Source organism: Dendrobates tinctorius, unplaced genomic scaffold (genome assembly GCF_039654945.1).
Source record: "Dendrobates tinctorius isolate UK_male_01 unplaced genomic scaffold, ASM3965494v1 ptg000324l, whole genome shotgun sequence".
In the NCBI taxonomy this organism is placed as follows: domain Eukaryota; kingdom Metazoa; phylum Chordata; class Amphibia; order Anura; family Dendrobatidae; genus Dendrobates; species Dendrobates tinctorius.
In genome coordinates, this window is record NW_027361991.1 from 2,126,280 (window position 1) to 2,145,233 (window position 18,954).

The 18,954-nt window shown below is 47.3% G+C and overlaps 1 protein-coding gene across 1 annotated transcript in view; it reads left to right on the forward strand.

Annotated features, from left to right (window-relative positions):
* The window catches only part of AP1S1 (adaptor related protein complex 1 subunit sigma 1), a 33,986-nt gene extending 17,660 nt beyond the window's left edge, over positions 1-16,326 (forward strand). The window contains exons 2-5 of the mRNA XM_073561663.1: positions 8,743-8,921; positions 9,489-9,597; positions 12,205-12,342; positions 15,721-16,326. Coding sequence (XP_073417764.1) covers positions 8,743-8,921; positions 9,489-9,597; positions 12,205-12,342; positions 15,721-15,768 — 474 coding nt within the window. The 3' untranslated portion in view covers positions 15,769-16,326. The remainder of the gene's footprint in view (positions 1-8,742; positions 8,922-9,488; positions 9,598-12,204; positions 12,343-15,720) is intronic.
* Positions 16,327-18,954: the final 2,628 nt, after the last annotated feature.

Consider the following 18,954-nt stretch of genomic DNA (forward strand, 5'->3'; position numbering starts at 1 on the left):
TAGACCCTGTAACTCCTCAAGGACCCCATAATACAATGCAGACCCTGTAGCACAGTGTAGACCCTGTAATACACTGTGGTCCCCCATAATACAGTGTAGACTCCCATGATACAGTGTAGACGTGGTTTCCCTGGGTCCTACTCCAGTATCACACAATCAGCAGAGTGACGGATGAGTGAACAGTACAAAGAACCTTTTTTACATGCAAACTGAAAGGTCCACAAAACAATCCACCACACAGAGGATAAAATAGTCCGGGAACACGTCTTCAGTCCAGTTACTGGATAAAAGCCCCTGGAGATGAGGCACAATCCTCCACTTAGAGATCAATATGGCATTGCGACGCCAGATAATTCTCCATATAGGCTCCTCCAGCAGTTTTTCCAGGGCAATCTGGGGGGCTGGCCTTGGCATCAGCATTCCACAAAGGATCTATATTGTCTCTCTTTTCAGGGGGATAGACAATCTCTCTTTATTATACCCACATTTGTGTTTCAGGCCATCATCCACAGGTTGGAGGAGGGGTGGTGGGATGTGTTTAACTCTCATTGTTTGATTGTTTAATCAATAGGCCTAGTTTGTCCTCTGTTTTGCAGGTCAACAAACTAGCTGACCTGGTGCAATGTATAATCAACATATTAACAAACATCTATTGTTCAATTACTGTATGTTCCTGTCTTACAAAGATGGTAGTACAATGAGATACCGCTAATAGCAAATCAAAAGTCAATATCCAGGCTCATACGAACGAGCTCATACAAACAATAGCCTGTGTATTTCTTGACATACTGAAAATAGACGTCTGGATAATGAAGATTACTGTGTCCTCACATTAGAGGGGTTACATAGAACGATACAGATCAAGAAGAGAACACTCCTAAAATCACTAAAAATATGAACTTGGAAAGATACCCCACACACCATATCACTTCATCACAACCTCTCCCCCTTTTAATTGTGCATGCCATGAGGTCTACGCAAACCTCTAGCCACCTCTCTTTAGCCCACATTGCTCAACTGTTGATCGTTCCTTGTACAGTGGTATGGGTAGGTCGGCCTGAGGGAGTCTGGTTATTCTTGTTGGGACAGTCCATCAGCGTTCTGGCTTGGCTTCCCAGTTTGTATTTTATGGAGAAGCTGTAGGGTTGTAAGGACAATCTAGACTGCAGTAATCGTCCATTGTCCCCTGATATGCTTTTCAGCCATGTGATCGGGTTGTGGTCTGTCACAAATGTAAAGTCTCTGCCATACAAATATGACCGCAATTTTGTTTAGTGCCTATACAATGGCAAGGTACTCCTTTTCAATGGTGGCACAGGCAACTTCCTGATCCAATATTTTCTGACTGGTAAAAGCAATAGGATAGTCCTCCCCATCACTGCCCTGATCACTAAGGTGGATGTATCTGTATGCACGAGGAACCTGCTCTTAAAATCGGGGCGGCCAAGACAGGAGTCGGGATGAGGGCGGTCTTTGTTGCTGAAAAGGCATCCTCGCATTCAGTCGTCCACGTCACATTTGTAGGCATGTTCTTGCAGATCATCTTGGTTAGGGGCTTGGTCAAAGTGCTGAATTTAGAAACAAATTTTCGATAGTAGCCATCAGTTTCCATAAAGCAAGTAGCTGCTTTTTAGTCTGGAGTCTACACCAGACCTCAGGGTCACCTCATACACTATACCCAAGGGACTGTAACGCAGCAATCCTCAACTGGCATTTATCAGGGCGAATGGTCAGTACTGCAGTCAGGATACGGTCTTCCACTATGCCCAGATGTGTAAGATGTTCCTCCCATGTTGTGCTGAAAATGGCAATGCCAAGGGAGCACAGGTAAAGTCCTGACATTGTTCTAACAGTCGATCTCCCAGTCTCTGGAAAGTAGTGGGGACATTTTTCATTCTGAAGGGCATTCCCAGGAACTCAAAAAGCCCAAATGGAGTAATTAAGGCCGGGCGCTCCCGTGCATCCTCCGTTAGGGGTATCTGCCAGTACCCCTTGCTCAAGTCTAGCATGGTTACAAATTGGGCACTGGCTAGCCAATCCAATAGGTCATCAATACTGGACATAGGGTAAGTGGCACTATTGGTGGAGGACAAGGACAACAGGAGAGCCCCAGGAGTTGTTTCATCTCTAGTTCTCTATGATGCCTTGAACAGCTTCTGGAACCTGATAAACAGCCTACTGCATGGGGCGTTGTCTGTAGGTTTCCACATGGTGGTTGGTGAGAGTAGTCCACCCCGGCTTTGAGAAGAAAGCAGCAGCTCTCAGTCTTAGTACGGAAAAAATATTGTCCTTTTGTATATCCGATAAATGGGAGCCCAGGGACACTTGTTCCCAGGGATCTTACTGCTTGTGCGACCTGGAGAAGATCGGGGAGATACTCCTCCTCGGAGGTATCACTAGGGCTGTGGCAGCTGGCTAGAACATGCAGAGATCGGTCCTGATATTCTTTCAGCCTTCTGTCGTCGACCTCTAAGGTCCAGGACAATACTGTGGTTAGTGTAATTCTTCTGACAACCTGATAAGGGCCTTCTGACGTCGATTGAAGCTTGTTGGCAGTGGAAGCAGTAATCATGAGCACCTGTTGTCCTTCCATATATTCCCACGTCCTGGCGTTACGGTCATACCAGGTCTTTTGTCTGGACTGGGCCATTCGCTGGTGTTCTTTAGCCAAAGCAGCTAGCTATGCGAGACTTAGTCTCTGGAGTTCTATGACATCGGGAATGACGGGCGTTCCGGTGTCTGAGATATGTCTCCCAGTGTTCCTTCAGAAGAGCGAGAGGCCCAGGCACCTTCTAGCCAAACAGAAGTTGAAAGGGAGAGAATTCTGGGGACTCTTGGGAAACCTCCCGATAGGCAAAGAGAAGATATGGCAGGTATTTTTTCCCAGTTCTTTTAAAAGTCCGCAAAAGCCTGCAACATGGTTTTTTAAGGTTCCATTAAAGTGTTCACATAATGCGTTGGTCCATGGGTGGTATGGGGTGGTGCAAATGGCTCGAATACCACAGGTATGCCAAATGTGCTGGACTAGGTCTGACATGAACAGAGTCCCTTGATCCGATCATATTTCACTAGAGAACTCTACCAGGGTAAAGATAACAAGAACCTTAGCTAGGTTTACTGCTGTTAATAGTGGACAGGGCCTCAGCTTCAGGATACCAAGTGGCATAGTCCACACTGTCAGGATGTATTTTTTTTCCCCGACTGGCTGGGGTGATCCAGAGGTCCTATGATGTCCACAGCTACACGTTGAAATGGTTTTTCAGTTACGGGCAGGGGTACCTTATGTTGAGCTCCTGGATGCCCCATTCACTGCCACACATCGCATTGGCAATAGTGGGCTACAGACTGCGATATGCCAGGCCAGTAAATTGTTTGGGTGAGTTTCTTTTCAGCCATTTTCCCCCCTAGATGCCCAGCCAAAGGGATCTCATGGACCAGTTGGATTAGCTATGCCCTGTACTTCTGAGGGACAACGATTTGTCACTGCATCAGGAATGCTTTTGTCACTTACCTTTGTTACGCGATATTACAATCCCTTTTCTCGAGTGAGGCCATCCCCATTATCTCCCACATGCCCAGTTCCTGCCCTTATCCTAAGGGCTGCCAAGGTAGTGCCACCACCTGTTTCTCTTCTAAACTCCTCGCTATCCAAAGACTCTTCTAGTGTAGCTGGGGATGGATTGCTTACCAATTCTGATGAAGGGGTCATGGTGGGTTGCCCCCCGGTGAAGTCCGGATGTCATGGTGCTTGAAAGACCTGTAGTCGGGTAACTGCGCCCACAATATGACACTGTAACTTTCTCAGGCCAGATGGAGTGCACAAAGTTCACCAGACGAGGTAGGGGTGCATGGGCTCCCTCCGAGTCCTTGAGGGACAGCTGGATTGCAGATGCCCAGGTTGACCGCACCCATAACATCTCTCTGTGATTCCCCCAGGTCGTGGTCGAAACTGTTGGGGCCCGGGTTTGTGAGGCATGATTGTCATCGGCCTACGGCTGGGTGGAGGGGCAGATATAACCGGAGGGAGCCAGAGCTCGGGAGCAGGCTGTGTTTTATTGTCCACAAGCCCCCTTCATTGTGGTCGGAGACTAAGGGAATCATCGGCCAGGGCTGCAGCTCTATCCAAGGTGTGCTCTCGGACCCATTCCCATATTTGTGGGGCACTTGGCAAGAAATTGTTTTACAACAAACGCCTGTATAACATCTTCCACGGTGAAGGCGTTTTCCGCTTCCAGCCAACTCCGACATGCCTGGGTGATCTAATGGACATGCATCCTAAACGATCTCCCCCCCCATGGTGCGTGGAAGATCTCAAAACTGTGCCCTGTATGAGTCTGGGTTAATAGTATGATAATCTAGAATAGTCCATTTTACAATGTTATCACGGTTCTGCTGTGAGTCAATGTTTCGGTACGCCTGCGCCACGCTTCCGTTCAGGAGTCCCATTAACAAGCCAGAGTGGTTCACCCCTATCACCGCACACTGCTTCTCAAAGTCCTTGAAGAACCCCTCCACATCTCCAGAAGCATTAAGAGGCTTGAAGTCCATCCGGGTGATCCGTATAGGCTCCCAGATCATTGGTTTTACACTCCAAATCACATTACTCCCTCTTTCAGGCTCCATTCCTTCTTGTCTCCGCTGTGCTCGGCGAGCAGTCTCCGCCTTATACTCGTGAGAGACGCCTGAGCCCAGAGCCGCCATCTCTTCTTTGTACCATACCAACCACTGGCTTTTTGGGATGGAGATCCCGGTTTCCAGTGATTGTCCGTTAGACATCTGGAAGGAGGTTTTCTGGTTAGCACCCACCAGTAAATGACTTAAGGACTCTTTAGTCAGTCCCTGGTAATTCAGGCCCAGATCTTTGGCTCTCTCCTGTAGACCGGATACGGTCCAGTTTCTGTATTCACTCTGTGGGTGGTTCTAAATTGGGTTGCGTTCTGTTGATCCCACGTCTGCCACTAGTTGTCACGGGGTCGTACTCCGGTATCACACAATCAACAGATGAGTGAACAGTCCAAAAAACCTTTATTCCATGCAAACCGAAAGGTCGATAAAACAATCCATCACACAGAGGAGGATAAAATAGTCCGGGAACACAGATACAGTCCAGTAATGGAGTAAATGCAATGAGAGATGAGTCACAATCCTCCGCTTAGAGATTGATATAGGAGTGCGGTTCCACATACTTCTCTGTATAGGAGGCCCCTCCAGCAGAATTTCCAGGGCAATCCGGGTATTTCCAAGTCTCTCTGGGGTACTGGCCTTTGCATCAAGCCACTTTTGTGTTTCTTGCCATCATCCCCAGGTCATGGGGGAGGTGGGATGAGTTTAACTCTCAATGTTTTAGTATTTAATCGGTCGGCCTAGCTTGTCCTTTTCTGTTTTGCAGGTCAGCAAACTAGTCAATCTGGTGCAATGTGTAATCAACATATTAAAAAGCATCCTATTGTTCAGTTCCTGTCTTACAAAGATTGTAGTACAATGAGTTGCAGCTAACCGCAAATCAAAAGTCAATATCCAGGCTCATACGCACAATAGTCTGTGTTTCTTGACCTACTGAAAATAGACAATTAAGATTAAACTAGATGGTGGCCCGATTCTAACGCATCGGGCATTCTAGAATATGTATGTAGTTTATTTATGAAGATATAAGAATAATGCAATGAATACACAGGATTTTCCATGGTAAGTCGCCGTGCGCGATCAATCAGAAAAGCGTGGTTCAAATCCCGCGGCAATTCACGGTCGGACTGCACCTATAGCTGATTGGTCGCGGCCAATCAGGCTAGCGCCCGTCATCTCCCGGCTCTGTCGCCGCTGACCTCCGTGCGGCAGGAGATGACCCACGGCAACCATCGGGAGGTCAGCGGCTAGCGCCGCAGATCTCCCGACGGTAGGGGTGGTGTGCGTCGTTCGAATTCTGCGCCAATTCACGGACGGCGTGCGCCTGTCGCTGATTGGTCACGCCTGGCCGGGCACGACCAATCAGCGACGCAGGATTTCCGTTACAAACAGGGAGACAGAATTAGACGATTGTATAGTAGATGCTGTGTTGTCACATTGGACGATTAGAAGAGAATGATACAGATCAACAAGACAACACTCCTAAAATCAGTAAAATGATGATCATAGAATGATCACCACATTATACTGAGTGGAGCACTATGTGGGGCCCATTAGACTGTGTGGAGCACTATGTGGGGCCCATTAGACTGTGTGGAGCACTATGTGGGGCCCATTAGACTGTGTGGAGCAGTATGTGGGGCCCATTAGACTGTGTGGAGCACTATGTGGGGCCCGTTAGACTGTGTGGAGCACTATGTGGGGCCCGTTAGACTGTGTGGAGCACTATGTGGGGCCCGTTAGACTGTGTGGAGCACTATGTGGGGCCCGTTAGACTGTGTGGAGCACTATGTGGGGCCCGTTAGACTGTGTGGAGCACTATGTGGGGCCCGTTAGACTGTGTGGAGCACTATGTGGGGCCCGTTAGACTGTGTGGAGCACTATGTGGGGCCCGTTAGACTGTGTGGAGCCGTATGTGGAGCCCGTTATACTGTGTGGAGCAGTATGAGGGGCCCGTTAGACTGTGTGGAGCACTTTGTGCGGCCCGTTAGACTGTGTGGAGCACTATGTGTAGCCCGTTATACTGTGTGGAGCACTATGTGGGGCCCGTTATACTGTGTGGAGCACTATGTGGGGCCCATTAGACTGTGTGGAGCACTATGTGGGGCCCATTAGACTGTGTGGAGCACTATGTGGGGCCCATTAGACTGTGTGGAGCACTATGTGGGGTCCATTAGACTGTGTGGAGCACTATGTGGAGCCCATTAGACTGTGTGGAGCACTATGTGGAGCCCATTAGACTGTGTGGAGCACTATGTGGAGCCCATTAGACTGTGTGGAGCACTATGTGGAGCCCATTAGACTGTGTGGAGCACTATGTGGGGCCCATTATATTGTGTGGAGCACTATGTGGAGCCCATTAGACTGTGTGGAGCACTATGTGGAGCCCATTAGACTGTGTGGAGCACTATGTGGAGCCCATTAGACTGTGTGGAGCACTATGTGGAGCCCATTATACTGTGTGGAGCACTATGTGGAGCCCATTATATTGTGTGGAGCACTATGTGGGGCCCTGTTGTGAGTTCCCCTTCCAGACTCCCTCTGGTGGTAACAGGAGGTAGAGAGGCTGATTTGATCGGTGGAGATCTGCCACCTGAGATTGAGGATGACGATTGGATCTCAGGAGTCTCAGATTGGATTTAAGACAGCCGACGCCCTATTCAGTTGCTGGTGATTCCTTCTGGCTTGTCAGCTCTTGGTTTTCAGCTCTGTTCCAGTCATCTAAAGCTAAGTTTTTCTGCTAATGTTCACACTTGATTTTGTTGGTCTGTTCAGTTTTTTTGTGTGGTCAGCCAGCCCCAGCTGGGGGCTGTGCTGAATTTCCACTCTTTATCAGTATTTTGCCAATTGGCTTTTTGTCCCTTACTAGTTCGGTCTCTTTATGCTCTGTCTCAGAATATTTCAGAGTGCAGATATAGTGGGAGAAGTCTAATGACTTCGGGGTTAATTTTGCTATCAGAAGTGTTGGACATTATTTTTGTAGGTTTTTTTGCAGGTTGCAGATTATACTGTGTGGAGCACTATGTGGAGCCCATTATACTGCGTGGAGCACTATGTGGGGACCATTATACTGTGTGGAGCACTATGTGGGGCCCATTATACTGTGTGGACCACTATGTATCTCAGCGTGGGCCCCCATAATGCAGTGTAGACCCTGTAACTCAGCGTGGACCCTGCCTTAATACAGAGTAGACCCTGTATCTCAGCGTGGACCCTGCCATAATAGAGTAGACCCTGTAACTCAGCGTGGACCCCGCCATAATACAGTGTAGACCCTGTATCTCAGCGTGGACCCCATAATGCGGTGTGGACCCCCATAATGCGGTGTAGACCCTGTATCTCAGCGTGGACCCAAATAATTTGGTGTAGACCCTGTATCTCAGCGTGGACCCGAATAATGTGGTGTAGACCCTGTATCTCAGCGTGGACCCCCATAATGCGGTGTAGACCCTGTATCTCAGCGTGGACCCCCATAATGTGGTGTAGACCCTGTATCTCAGCGTGGACCCCCATAATGCGGTGTAGACCCTGTATCTCAGCGTGGACACCAATAACACTGCATAGATGAGTTGGGCAGTGATTAGTTGTGCTCCTTACTTTCTGTGACAGCTGGGGTGGAGCTGCTACATGGCGCATTGGACGAGCTGAAATACAGAGTAGTGATAGCATGGCTGGTAACAGAGAGCAGCATATCTGATTCGGGCAGGGGCTGGGAGATAGGAAATTGCATAAGGTAAAACTGCCAGCACCACCACTTCTCAATTAGAGCAATGTCCTCTGCATGCTGGGAGTTGTTGTACAGCACCACAAATGAATGCCAAGTCATGATGACCGCTGCCTGCTGTCACCCTGTAGAGCCAGTGTATAACACTCTACAGAAGAAGGCCTTTAATCCAGGAGACTTGTCGATTTGTTGGATTTTGTGTATTAAAGAATTAAGCACATGTATTCCTGACATTGTCCTGATCATACAATCAGATTGCACCAGTCTGATATTTTAAATGAAACATGCGCTACTACTGATCATCCAGCAGAGGGCAGTAAATGAATTGTCTGCAGTACTGCTCATGGTCCAGCAGAGGACGCAGCTCTCACACTCTTCGCCTCCCTCCTCCACAGATGCGGTTTATGCTGCTGTTCAGCCGGCAGGGGAAGCTGCGCTTACAGAAGTGGTACGTGGCCACCTCCGAGAGGGAGAAGAAGAAGCTGGTGCGGGACCTGATGCAGACCGTGCTCAGCCGCAAACCCAAAATGTGCAGCTTCCTGGAGTGGAAGGACCTCAAGGTGGTCTATAAGCGGTGAGTGTGGCCAAAAGTCGGGACTGCTGGGGAAGATGCTTGTCCAGAGAAGGTGATGCTGCCATGAGTCCACTACTGCGGGGGGGATTCTCAATGACCACTCTGCCTATGCTCCATTCATTGTCTACGGTACTGCTGGATTAGCCGAGCCCTGCACGGGGCTATTCCCATAGATGATGAATGGCGCGGAGGCCGAGGATGTGCAGCACCGTCATCTATATCGGAGCCACTGGGGGCTCTGGCCAGCCGGACCCCCAGCTGTCATTGAGTTATCCCCTCCTTGGGATGCTCGCCTGATAAAGTCCAATCTATCAATGTAAAATATAACTGCGGCTAACCACACAGATCAGTCAACGGCAAGAGTAAAAACAAAAAGTAGAAGTGGAAGTTACAAACTACAAGCTCTGGTGCCCGGGATCCTCTGATGACTGGTGCGCTCTCATGGCCGTGCTGGAAGGGACAAGGGGGCTGCAGACCTGTAACACTGCCCCTCTGATGTAGGGTGATGGGACCCCCAGCATATCAGCACGGCTCTCTCCTGGCACTTCTCACCCTTCTCTCTCCTAGATACGCCAGCCTGTATTTCTGTTGCGCCGTGGAAGATCAGGACAACGAGCTGCTGACCCTGGAGCTGATCCACCGATATGTGGAGCTGCTGGACAAGTATTTCGGCAGCGTAAGTTTCTCTGCCAGACACGCTCAGCCAGAGGGGGCTTAGTAATAAACTGGAGGTGGACGCTGCACCCATCCCCCATATTTATCTTAAAAAAGAAAAAAAAATACCTCCTGCTAAGGATTAGCGCACACTCCACTGGTGAACCTGATCAGCAATCTCAGCCTGCACATGAAAGCCTGACAGAGGTTTACATCACAGAATGCTACCCTCCATGTACAACACTGCCCACTATCTGCACTTCTGGCTGTATGGCCTGAGAAAAGGCAGTGCCCAGCCATGAGATATATCCCCTACATATTTGTTACAGATAACCACTATAATACTGCCCTCTATGTACTAGAATATAACCACTATAATACTGCCCTCTATGTACAAGAATATAACTACTATAATACTGCCCCCTATGTACAAGAATATAACTACTATAATATGCCCCTATGTACAAGAATATAACTACTATAATACTGCCCCCTATGTACAAGAATATAACTACTATAATACTGCCCCTATGTACAAGAATATAACTACTATAATACTGCCCCCTATGTACAAGAATATAACCACTATAATACTGCCCCTATGTACAAGAATATAACTACTATAATGCTGCCCCCTATGTACAAGAATATAACTATTATAATACTGCCCCCTGTGTGCAAGAATATAGCTACTATAATACTGCCCCCTGTGTACAAGAATATAACTACTATAATACTGCCCCCTGTGTACAAGAATATAACTACTATAATACTGCCCCCTGTGTACAAGAATATAACTACTATAATACTGCCCCCTGTGTACAAGAATATAACTACTATAATACTGCCCCCTGTGTACAAGAATATAACTACTATAATACTGCCCCTATGTACAAGAATATAACTACTATAATACTGCCCCTATGTACAAGAATATAACTACTATAATGCTGCCCCCTATGTACAAGAATATAACTACTATAATACTGCCCCTATGTACAAGAATATAACTACTATAATGCTGCCCCCTATGTACAAGAATATAACTACTATAATACTGCCCCCTATGTACAAGAATATAACTACTATAATGCTGCCCCCTATGTACAAGAATATAACTACTATAATACTGCCCCCTATGTACAAGAATATAACTACTATAATACTGCCCCTATGTACAAGAATATAACTACTATAATACTGCCCCTATGTACAAGACTATAACTACTATAATACTGCTCCTATGTACAAGAATATAACTACTATAATACTGCCTCGTATGTACAAGAATATAACTGCTATAATGCTGCCCCCTATGTACAAGAATATAACTACTATAATACTGCTCCCTATGTACAAGAATATAACTACTATAATACTGCTCCCTATGTACAAGAATATAACTACTATAATACTGCTCCTATGTACAAGAATATAACTACTATAATACTGCTCCCTATTTACAAGAATATAACTACTATAATACTGCTCCTATGTACAAGAATATAACTACTATAATACTGCCCCCTATGTACAAGAATATAACTACTATAATACTGCCCCTTATGTACAAGAATATAACTACTATAATACTGCCCCCTATGTACAAGAATATAACTTCTATAATACTGTCCCATGTACAAGAATATAACTACTATAATACTGTCCTCTATATACAAGAATATAACTACTATAATACTGCCCCCTATGTACAAGAATATAACTACTATAATAGTGCCCCTATGTATAAGAATATAACTACTATAATACTGCCCCTATGTACAAGAATATAACTACTATAATACTGCCCCCTATGTACAAGAATATAACCACTATAATACTGCCCCTATGTACAAGAATATAACTACTATAATACTGCCCCTATTTACAAAAATATAACTACTATAATACTGCCCCCTATGTACAAGAATATAACTACTATAATACTCCCCCTATGTACAAGAATATAACTACTATAATGCTGCCCCCTATGTACAAGAATATAACTATTATAATACTGCCCCCTGTGTGCAAGAATATAACTACTATAATACTGCCCCCTTTGTACAAGAATATAACTACTATAATACTGCCCCCTATGTACAAGAATATAACTACTATAATACTGCCCCTATGTACAAGAATATAACTACTATAATACTGTCCTCTATATACAAGAATATGACTACTATAATACTACTATGTACAAGAATATAACTACTATAATACTGCTCCCTATGTACAAGAATATAACTACTATAATACTGCTCCCTATGTACAAGAATATAACTACTATAATACTGCCCCTATGTACAAGAATATAACTACTATAATACTGCCCCCTATGTACAAGAATATAACTACTATATAATACTCCTCCTATGTAGAAGAATATAACTACTATAATACTGCCCCTATGTACAAGAATATATTTGCAGCAATTTCTTAGATTTTCTTTGCTTCTTCAAAAACAATTATATTTAAGTTACTTTTGTTAAAGTAATTTTGGTGACACACCCACTGTTCTTTGTATACAAATCCTATTGTCTTATGAGTCTTCATGTCCACCCTCAGTCAAAACATGATGATGCACATGCACTGACACCCCGCCCTGTGTGTCCCCTTACAGGTGTGTGAGCTGGACATCATATTTAACTTTGAGAAAGCGTATTTTATCCTTGATGAATTTTTGATGGGAGGCGAAATCCAGGACACATCCAAGAAGAGCGTCCTGAAGGCAATAGAGCAGTCAGATATGCTACAGGAGGTGAGACTTCCTTACTTTTGCCTACCTTTCATGAATACTGGAACTTCTCTGAAATCCAGCCGCCTCCACCCTATTTTTTTGTTCTTCCCTCGCCTGGCACACCTCTCTATCTCCCCTTTTCTTTGTCTTCCCCACTCTCCCACCCCTTCCCCCTCCCACCCCCTTCCTTGTCCCCCCCTCCTTCGTTGTCCCCCCCTACACTCTTTCCTGAATCTCCGCGCTCCCTCCGTTTCCTGCCCCTCCGCCCGCGCGCGCGCCGTCTCCTGCCCCTCCGCCCGCCGTCTCCTGCCCCTCCGCCCGCCGTCTCCTGCCCCTCCGCCCGCCGTCTCCTGCCCCTCCGCCCGCCGTCTCCTGCCCCTCCGCCCGCCGTCTCCTGCCCCTCCGCCCGCCGTCTCCTGCCCCTCCGCCCGCCGTCTCCTGCCCCTCCGCCCGCCGTCTCCTGCCCCTCCGCCCGCCGTCTCCTGCCCCTCCGGCCGCCGCCCCCTGCCCCTCCGGCCGCCGCCCCCTGCCCCTCCGGCCGCCGCCCCCTGCCCCTCCGGCCGCCGCCCCCTGCCCCTCCGGCCGCCGCCCCCTGCCCCTCCGGCCGCCGCCCCCTGCCCCTCCGGCCGCCGCCCCCTGCCCCTCCGGCCGCCGCCCCCTGCCCCTCCGGCCGCCGCCCCCTGCCCCTCCGGCCGCCGCCCCCTGCCCCTCCGGCCGCCGCCCCCTGCCCCTCCGGCCGCGCGCCCGCCGCCCCCTGCCCCTCCGCCCGCCGTCTCCTGCCCGCGCGCCCGCCGTCTCCTGCCGTCTCCTGCCCGCGCGCCCGCCGTCTCCTGCCCGCGCGCCCGCCGTCTCCTGCCCGCGCGCCCGCCGTCTCCTGCCCGCGCGCCCGCCGTCCCCGCCGTCTCCTGCCCGCGCGCCCGCCGTCTGTCGGCCCCTCGCGCCCGCCGTCTGTCGGCCCCTCGCGCCCGCCGTCTGTCGGCCCCTCGCGCCCGCCGTCTGTCGGCCCCTCGCGCCCGCCGTCTGTCGGCCCCTCGCGCCCGCCGTCTGTCGGCCCCTCGCGCCCGCCGTCTGTCGGCCCCTCGCGCCCGCCGTCTGTCGGCCCCTCGCGCCCGCCGTCTGTCGGCCCCTCTCGCGTCAGTCTCGGTGTGTCTCGCTCACTTGTTACACTGGTGTCTTTAGTTTCCTTTGTGTCTCCCTCGCTTGCTCGCGCTCCCCCACCCCTTTCTCTGCAGTGGATGAATCACCCATCTCTTGTCCTGTCACAGCTCACTGACTCCCACCCACTCACTTTCATCGCAAGAAATTTCCACACTGGAGATAGAGTGGGAGGGAGATAGTGTGTGTTGTGGGGAGATTACAAGCGAGAGCAGGTGGGGGATTATATAGAGTGGGGGGCCGAGCCTCAGTAGTGGGGGACAAGCGGCGGCGGATCAGGTGTGTGCGCCATTCACAGCTTGTATAAGATGATGAATGGGAAGGAGAAGCATTAATGATCCGCGGTAGGGTGGGGGCGCCACAGACTCATAGGACAGGGGGAAATAAAGGCAGTGGTGATGATGATGATCTATGGGGCGAGGAGAGGGGCCATCAGTGATAAATGGTAAAACCGGGGCTTATTAATGATTATGGGGACGGCAGGAGCCAGGCGCTGATCGGTAGCCACAGGGCGATGACGGGAAAACACAGTGGAGACGTCATGGACCCTCATTCTGGGTGTTATCCGGACCCCCAACAAACAGGATATGCAGACCCTCACAGTCATAGGAGACATCCACCCCAAGAATGCCTATTTATATTATGCTGCAGAGCTTCATAATACCTCAGCTGCTGCGGAGCCTCAGTACACACAGCACTTCGGCTGCTGCACTCACTATTCTGCTGGTGCCGTCACTGTGTACATACATTACATTACTGATCCTGAGTTACATCCTGTATTATACCCCAGAGCTGCGCTCACTATTCTGCTGGTGCAGTCACTGTGTACATACATTACTGATCCTGAGATACATCCTGTATTATACTCCAGAGCTGCACTCACTATTCTGCTGGTGCAGTCATTGTGTACATACATTACATTACTGATCCTGAGTTACATCCTGTATTATACTCCAGAGCTGCACTCACTATTCTGCTGGTGCAGTCACTGTGTACATACATTACATTACTGATCCTGAGTTACATCCTGTATTATACTCCAGAGCTGCACTCACTATTCTGCTGGTGCAGTCACTGTGTACATACATTACATTACTGATACTGAGTTACATCCTGTATTATACCCCAGAGCTGCACTCACTATTCTGCTGGTGCAGTCATTGTGTACATACATTACATTACTGATCCTGAGTTACATCCTGTATTATACCCCAGAGCAGCACTCACTATTCTGCTGGTGCAGTCACTGTGTACATACATTACATTACTGATCCTGAGTTACATCCTGTATTATACTCCAGAGCTGCACTCACTATTCTGCTGGTGCAGTCACTGTGTACATACATTACATTACTGATCCTGAGTTACATCCTGTATTCTACCCCAGAGCTGCACTCACTATTCTGCTGGTGCAGTCCCTGTGTACATACATTACTGATCCTGAGTTACATCCTGTATTATACTCCAGAGCTGCACTCACTATTCTGCTGGTGCAGTCACTGTGTACATACATTACATTACTGATCCTGAGTTACATCCTGTATTATACTCCAGAGCTGCACTCACTATTCTGCTGGTGCAGTCACTGTGTACATACATTACTGATCCTGAGTTACATCCTGTATTATACTCCAGAGCTGCACTCACTATTCTGCTGGTGCAGTCACTGTGTACATACATTACATTACTGATCCTGAGTTACCTCCTGTATTATACTCCAGAGCTGCACTCACTATTCTGCTGGTGCAGTCACTGTGTACATACATTACATTACTGATCCTGAGCTACATCCTGTATTATACCCCAGAGCTGCACTCACTATTCTGCTGGTGCAGTCACTGTGTACATACATTACATTACTGATCCTGAGTTACATCCTGTATTATACTCCAGAGCTGCACTCACTATTCTGCTGGTGCAGTCACTGTGTACATACATTACATTACTGATCCTGAGTTACATCCTGTATTATACTCCAGAGCTGCACTCACTATTCTGCTGGTGCAGTCACTGTGTACATAGATTACATTACTGATCCTGAGTTACCTCCTGTATTATACCCCAGAGCTGCACTCACTATTCTGCTGTTGCAGTCGCTGTGTACATACATTACATTACTGATCCTGAGTTACATCCTGTATTATACCCCAGAGCTGCACTCACTATTCTGCGGTAGCTATATGATGGGAGTTGTGGGCGGGGGGTCTGGTGCTTGTGTCTGACCCTCGTATTCTGTCTCTGCAGGAGGATGAGTCGCCGCGCAGCGTTCTAGAAGAAATGGGACTGGCTTGATACAGGGGAAACCCCCTGCATCTTTTTTTTTTTTTTTACCCAAACATTTTACATTTCCTTCCCGCAGAGTTCGCTGACATTCCCCCCACCTCTGTACAATCACTGCAGGATCTCCTGTGTCCTGGAGCGGCACACGCGCACACACTCCGCCATAGCCCTGTGTCTGTCTGTGCGTAGCTGCTTGTATTTTTTGTTTTTACAGTCTCTATGCAGAGATGAAAGGGACCAATTGCACTTTTCAATCAGCTCCTTCCTTCCCCCCGCCCTCCAAAACGCATAGGGACACCTAATGTTAACACTTTTTTGTACACAGTCTGTTGCGGCATGTGATTCTGATTTTTTTTTTTTTAATTTTTTATATATCTTTATATTTTTGGTGATGGGCTCTGCTGTTTCTCCTCTGAATCTCACTTGCTGAATTATCCGAAAAGCATTCTGGATGGCAGGAGGATCACTTTTCCCTCTCGGCGCCGTTTCGACGAGGCGTTCATGACACCCCCCCACTCATCCCCACCACCACATGAACTTCTGGAATAAAACATGAGTGCTGCTAACTGACCCCCGCTTCACGTTAGTTCCTCCAGACGTGTGCAGGTTTGCTGGGTGTTATCAGGAGGTGGGGGGGAGGTCCGCTAAGACACCCGGGCTATGTTGGCGTAACACATTTGACCATCCTGTTATCTTTGGTAACTGGAAACAGTCAGAAAAATTGTGACCTCTATACAATGTCTCCACCGCGCAGCTCTCCCAACTCTACAAATGTATATGCTGTGGAGTTACAGATCTGTGAACAGCAACTTGATGACGGTTTCCAGATAGAATTTGTAGATTCTTTTGTTCTCTAACCACGCAAAGTTTTACGCAAAGGTAAAATAACGATGCATTAAAAATGCTAAAAGTTTCTTCTCAAAGACTCCTCCTACGAAAGTCAAAATCAACTGCGATCAGGAGAGGTATAAAATGATAAATGTGTAATTTTCCCTGCTGTATTTGGTCAAACATTTACTCCTCCCTAATGTGACGGTGGAGCTTTTTCTCTTTGGTGAGGGGTGATGGTAATTGTTGCTTTTTTCCTTGGTTGCTTTGGTCTGGAGTAGTCGATTCTTTGTGATGAGTTCTGAAAAGAGCTCGGAGCAGTAAGTTATTCCCAGCATGGTTCTCCTCACTGTGGATGAATTCATCTCACATAGGAAACACTGAGATTGAAACATAGACCTCACATAGGAGACGCAGGAGCATCTACAGTGGGTGCAGAAAGTATTCAGACCCCTTTACATTTTTCACTCTTTATATCATTGCAGCCATTTTGGTAAATTCAAAAAAAGTTCATTTTTTTTCTCATTAATGTACACTCTGCACCATGTCTTGACTTAAAAAAACAGAAATGTAGAAATTTTTGCAAATTTTATTAAAAAAGAAAAACTGAAATATCACATGGTCATAAGTATTCAGATCCTTTGTTCAGACACTCATATGTAAGTCACATGCTGTCCATTTCCTTGTGATCCTCCTTGAGATGGTTCTACTCCTTCATTGGAGTCCAGCTGTGTGTATTTAAACTGATAGGACTTGATTTGTAAAGGCGCACACCTGTCTATATAAGACCTCACAGCTCACAGTGCATGTCAGACCAAATGAGAATCATGAGGCCAAAGGAACTGGCCAAGGAGCTCAGAGACAGAATTGTAGCATGGGGTGCAGAATGTACATTAATGAGAAAAAAAAATTTAACTTTTTTGAATTTACAAAATGGCTGCAATAAAACAGAGTGAAAAATATAAAGGGGCCTGAATACTTTTCTCACCCAGTGTACATTACACATAGGAGTCAGTGGAGCGTCTATATCACTCATAGGAGACAGTGAATCATTTACATCACACATGAGACACTGGCGCATCTACGTTACACATGGAAAGTGCTGGAGCGTCTACATTGCACACGGGAGGCGCTGGAGCGTCTACATTGCACACGGGAGGCGCTGGAGCGTCTACATTGCACACGGGAGGCGCTGGAGCGTCTACATTGCACACGGGAGGCGCTGGAGCGTCTACATTGCACACGGGAGTCGCTGGAGCGTCTACATTGCTCATGGGTTGATGCTGGCGCATCTGCGTTGCACATGGGTTGATGCTGGCGCATCTGCGTTGCACGGGAGACGCTTGGACTGGAGCGCATTGACACCTCCCTCAGAGAACATCCTGATACTGACACTGCCCAGCGTCAGGACATAATCCGCCGATGTGTTCAGGAGTGAATGTTATGTGCATGTACTCGCATTGTAAGGATAAATTAAAGGGCCAATGGCTTTCAAAACATGTCCTCTGACCCCAGCACTGGGTCCCCGAGAACCTACCAGGAGGCCTGACTAAATGATGTTTATGGCCCGTGGTCCAGAGGTTCTCCGACCCTGCTGTGCAAGATTAGCCAAGTTGATAACTTTCTAAATATTTGACATTTTTCACTTTATAGATTCCTAATTGGAATAGAAAAATCAGCAGCAACTGCTTGTTGATGGTTTCCAGGTAAAATCTATGATTTATCGAACAAAGTGCTGGCTGTGTTGTTGGCTCGGTTGTACTTACTATGGTTTTGAATCCAAAAAACCGGTCGCTAAATTTCGCCCTTCTTAAATAACATAAATACCCAAGAAAAAAGAAAAAGGTGCATACCAATGGAATAAATACAATAATTTTATTGAGCTAATAGCATATACAAAGAGAAGAAACAAACAGGTGTGACCACCACCCTGTAGATATACACTAATATATATATATATGGGCAGAAATGAAGAAAAACATGTTTTCAATAGGGATGTTTAAATGTAACCCATAATTTAACAGTAGGTCATATAAGCGCAAGTTCGCAGACAGCGGTTGTAGACCTCAAAAATTTGAGAGAAAAAAATTCCTTAGCCAGAAAATATTAATATAAAGCTACAAGTAATATGTGCAATGTTGCAACTGTAACCTCTCTCAAATTGAGATGAAGCAACCACCATATGGGTTACAAAAAGTATGAAATAAAGTGCCATGTGCAAAGACAATGCATGATACCTAATTATTTTTCATTCAAAATAGCAGCAAAAATTGTAGCAGCAAGAGTTATAGTATGTTATATGATAGCCATCTAAAGTACATATATGTATTCAAAAAAAACCCTGGAGGAATGGTTGCATATATATATAAG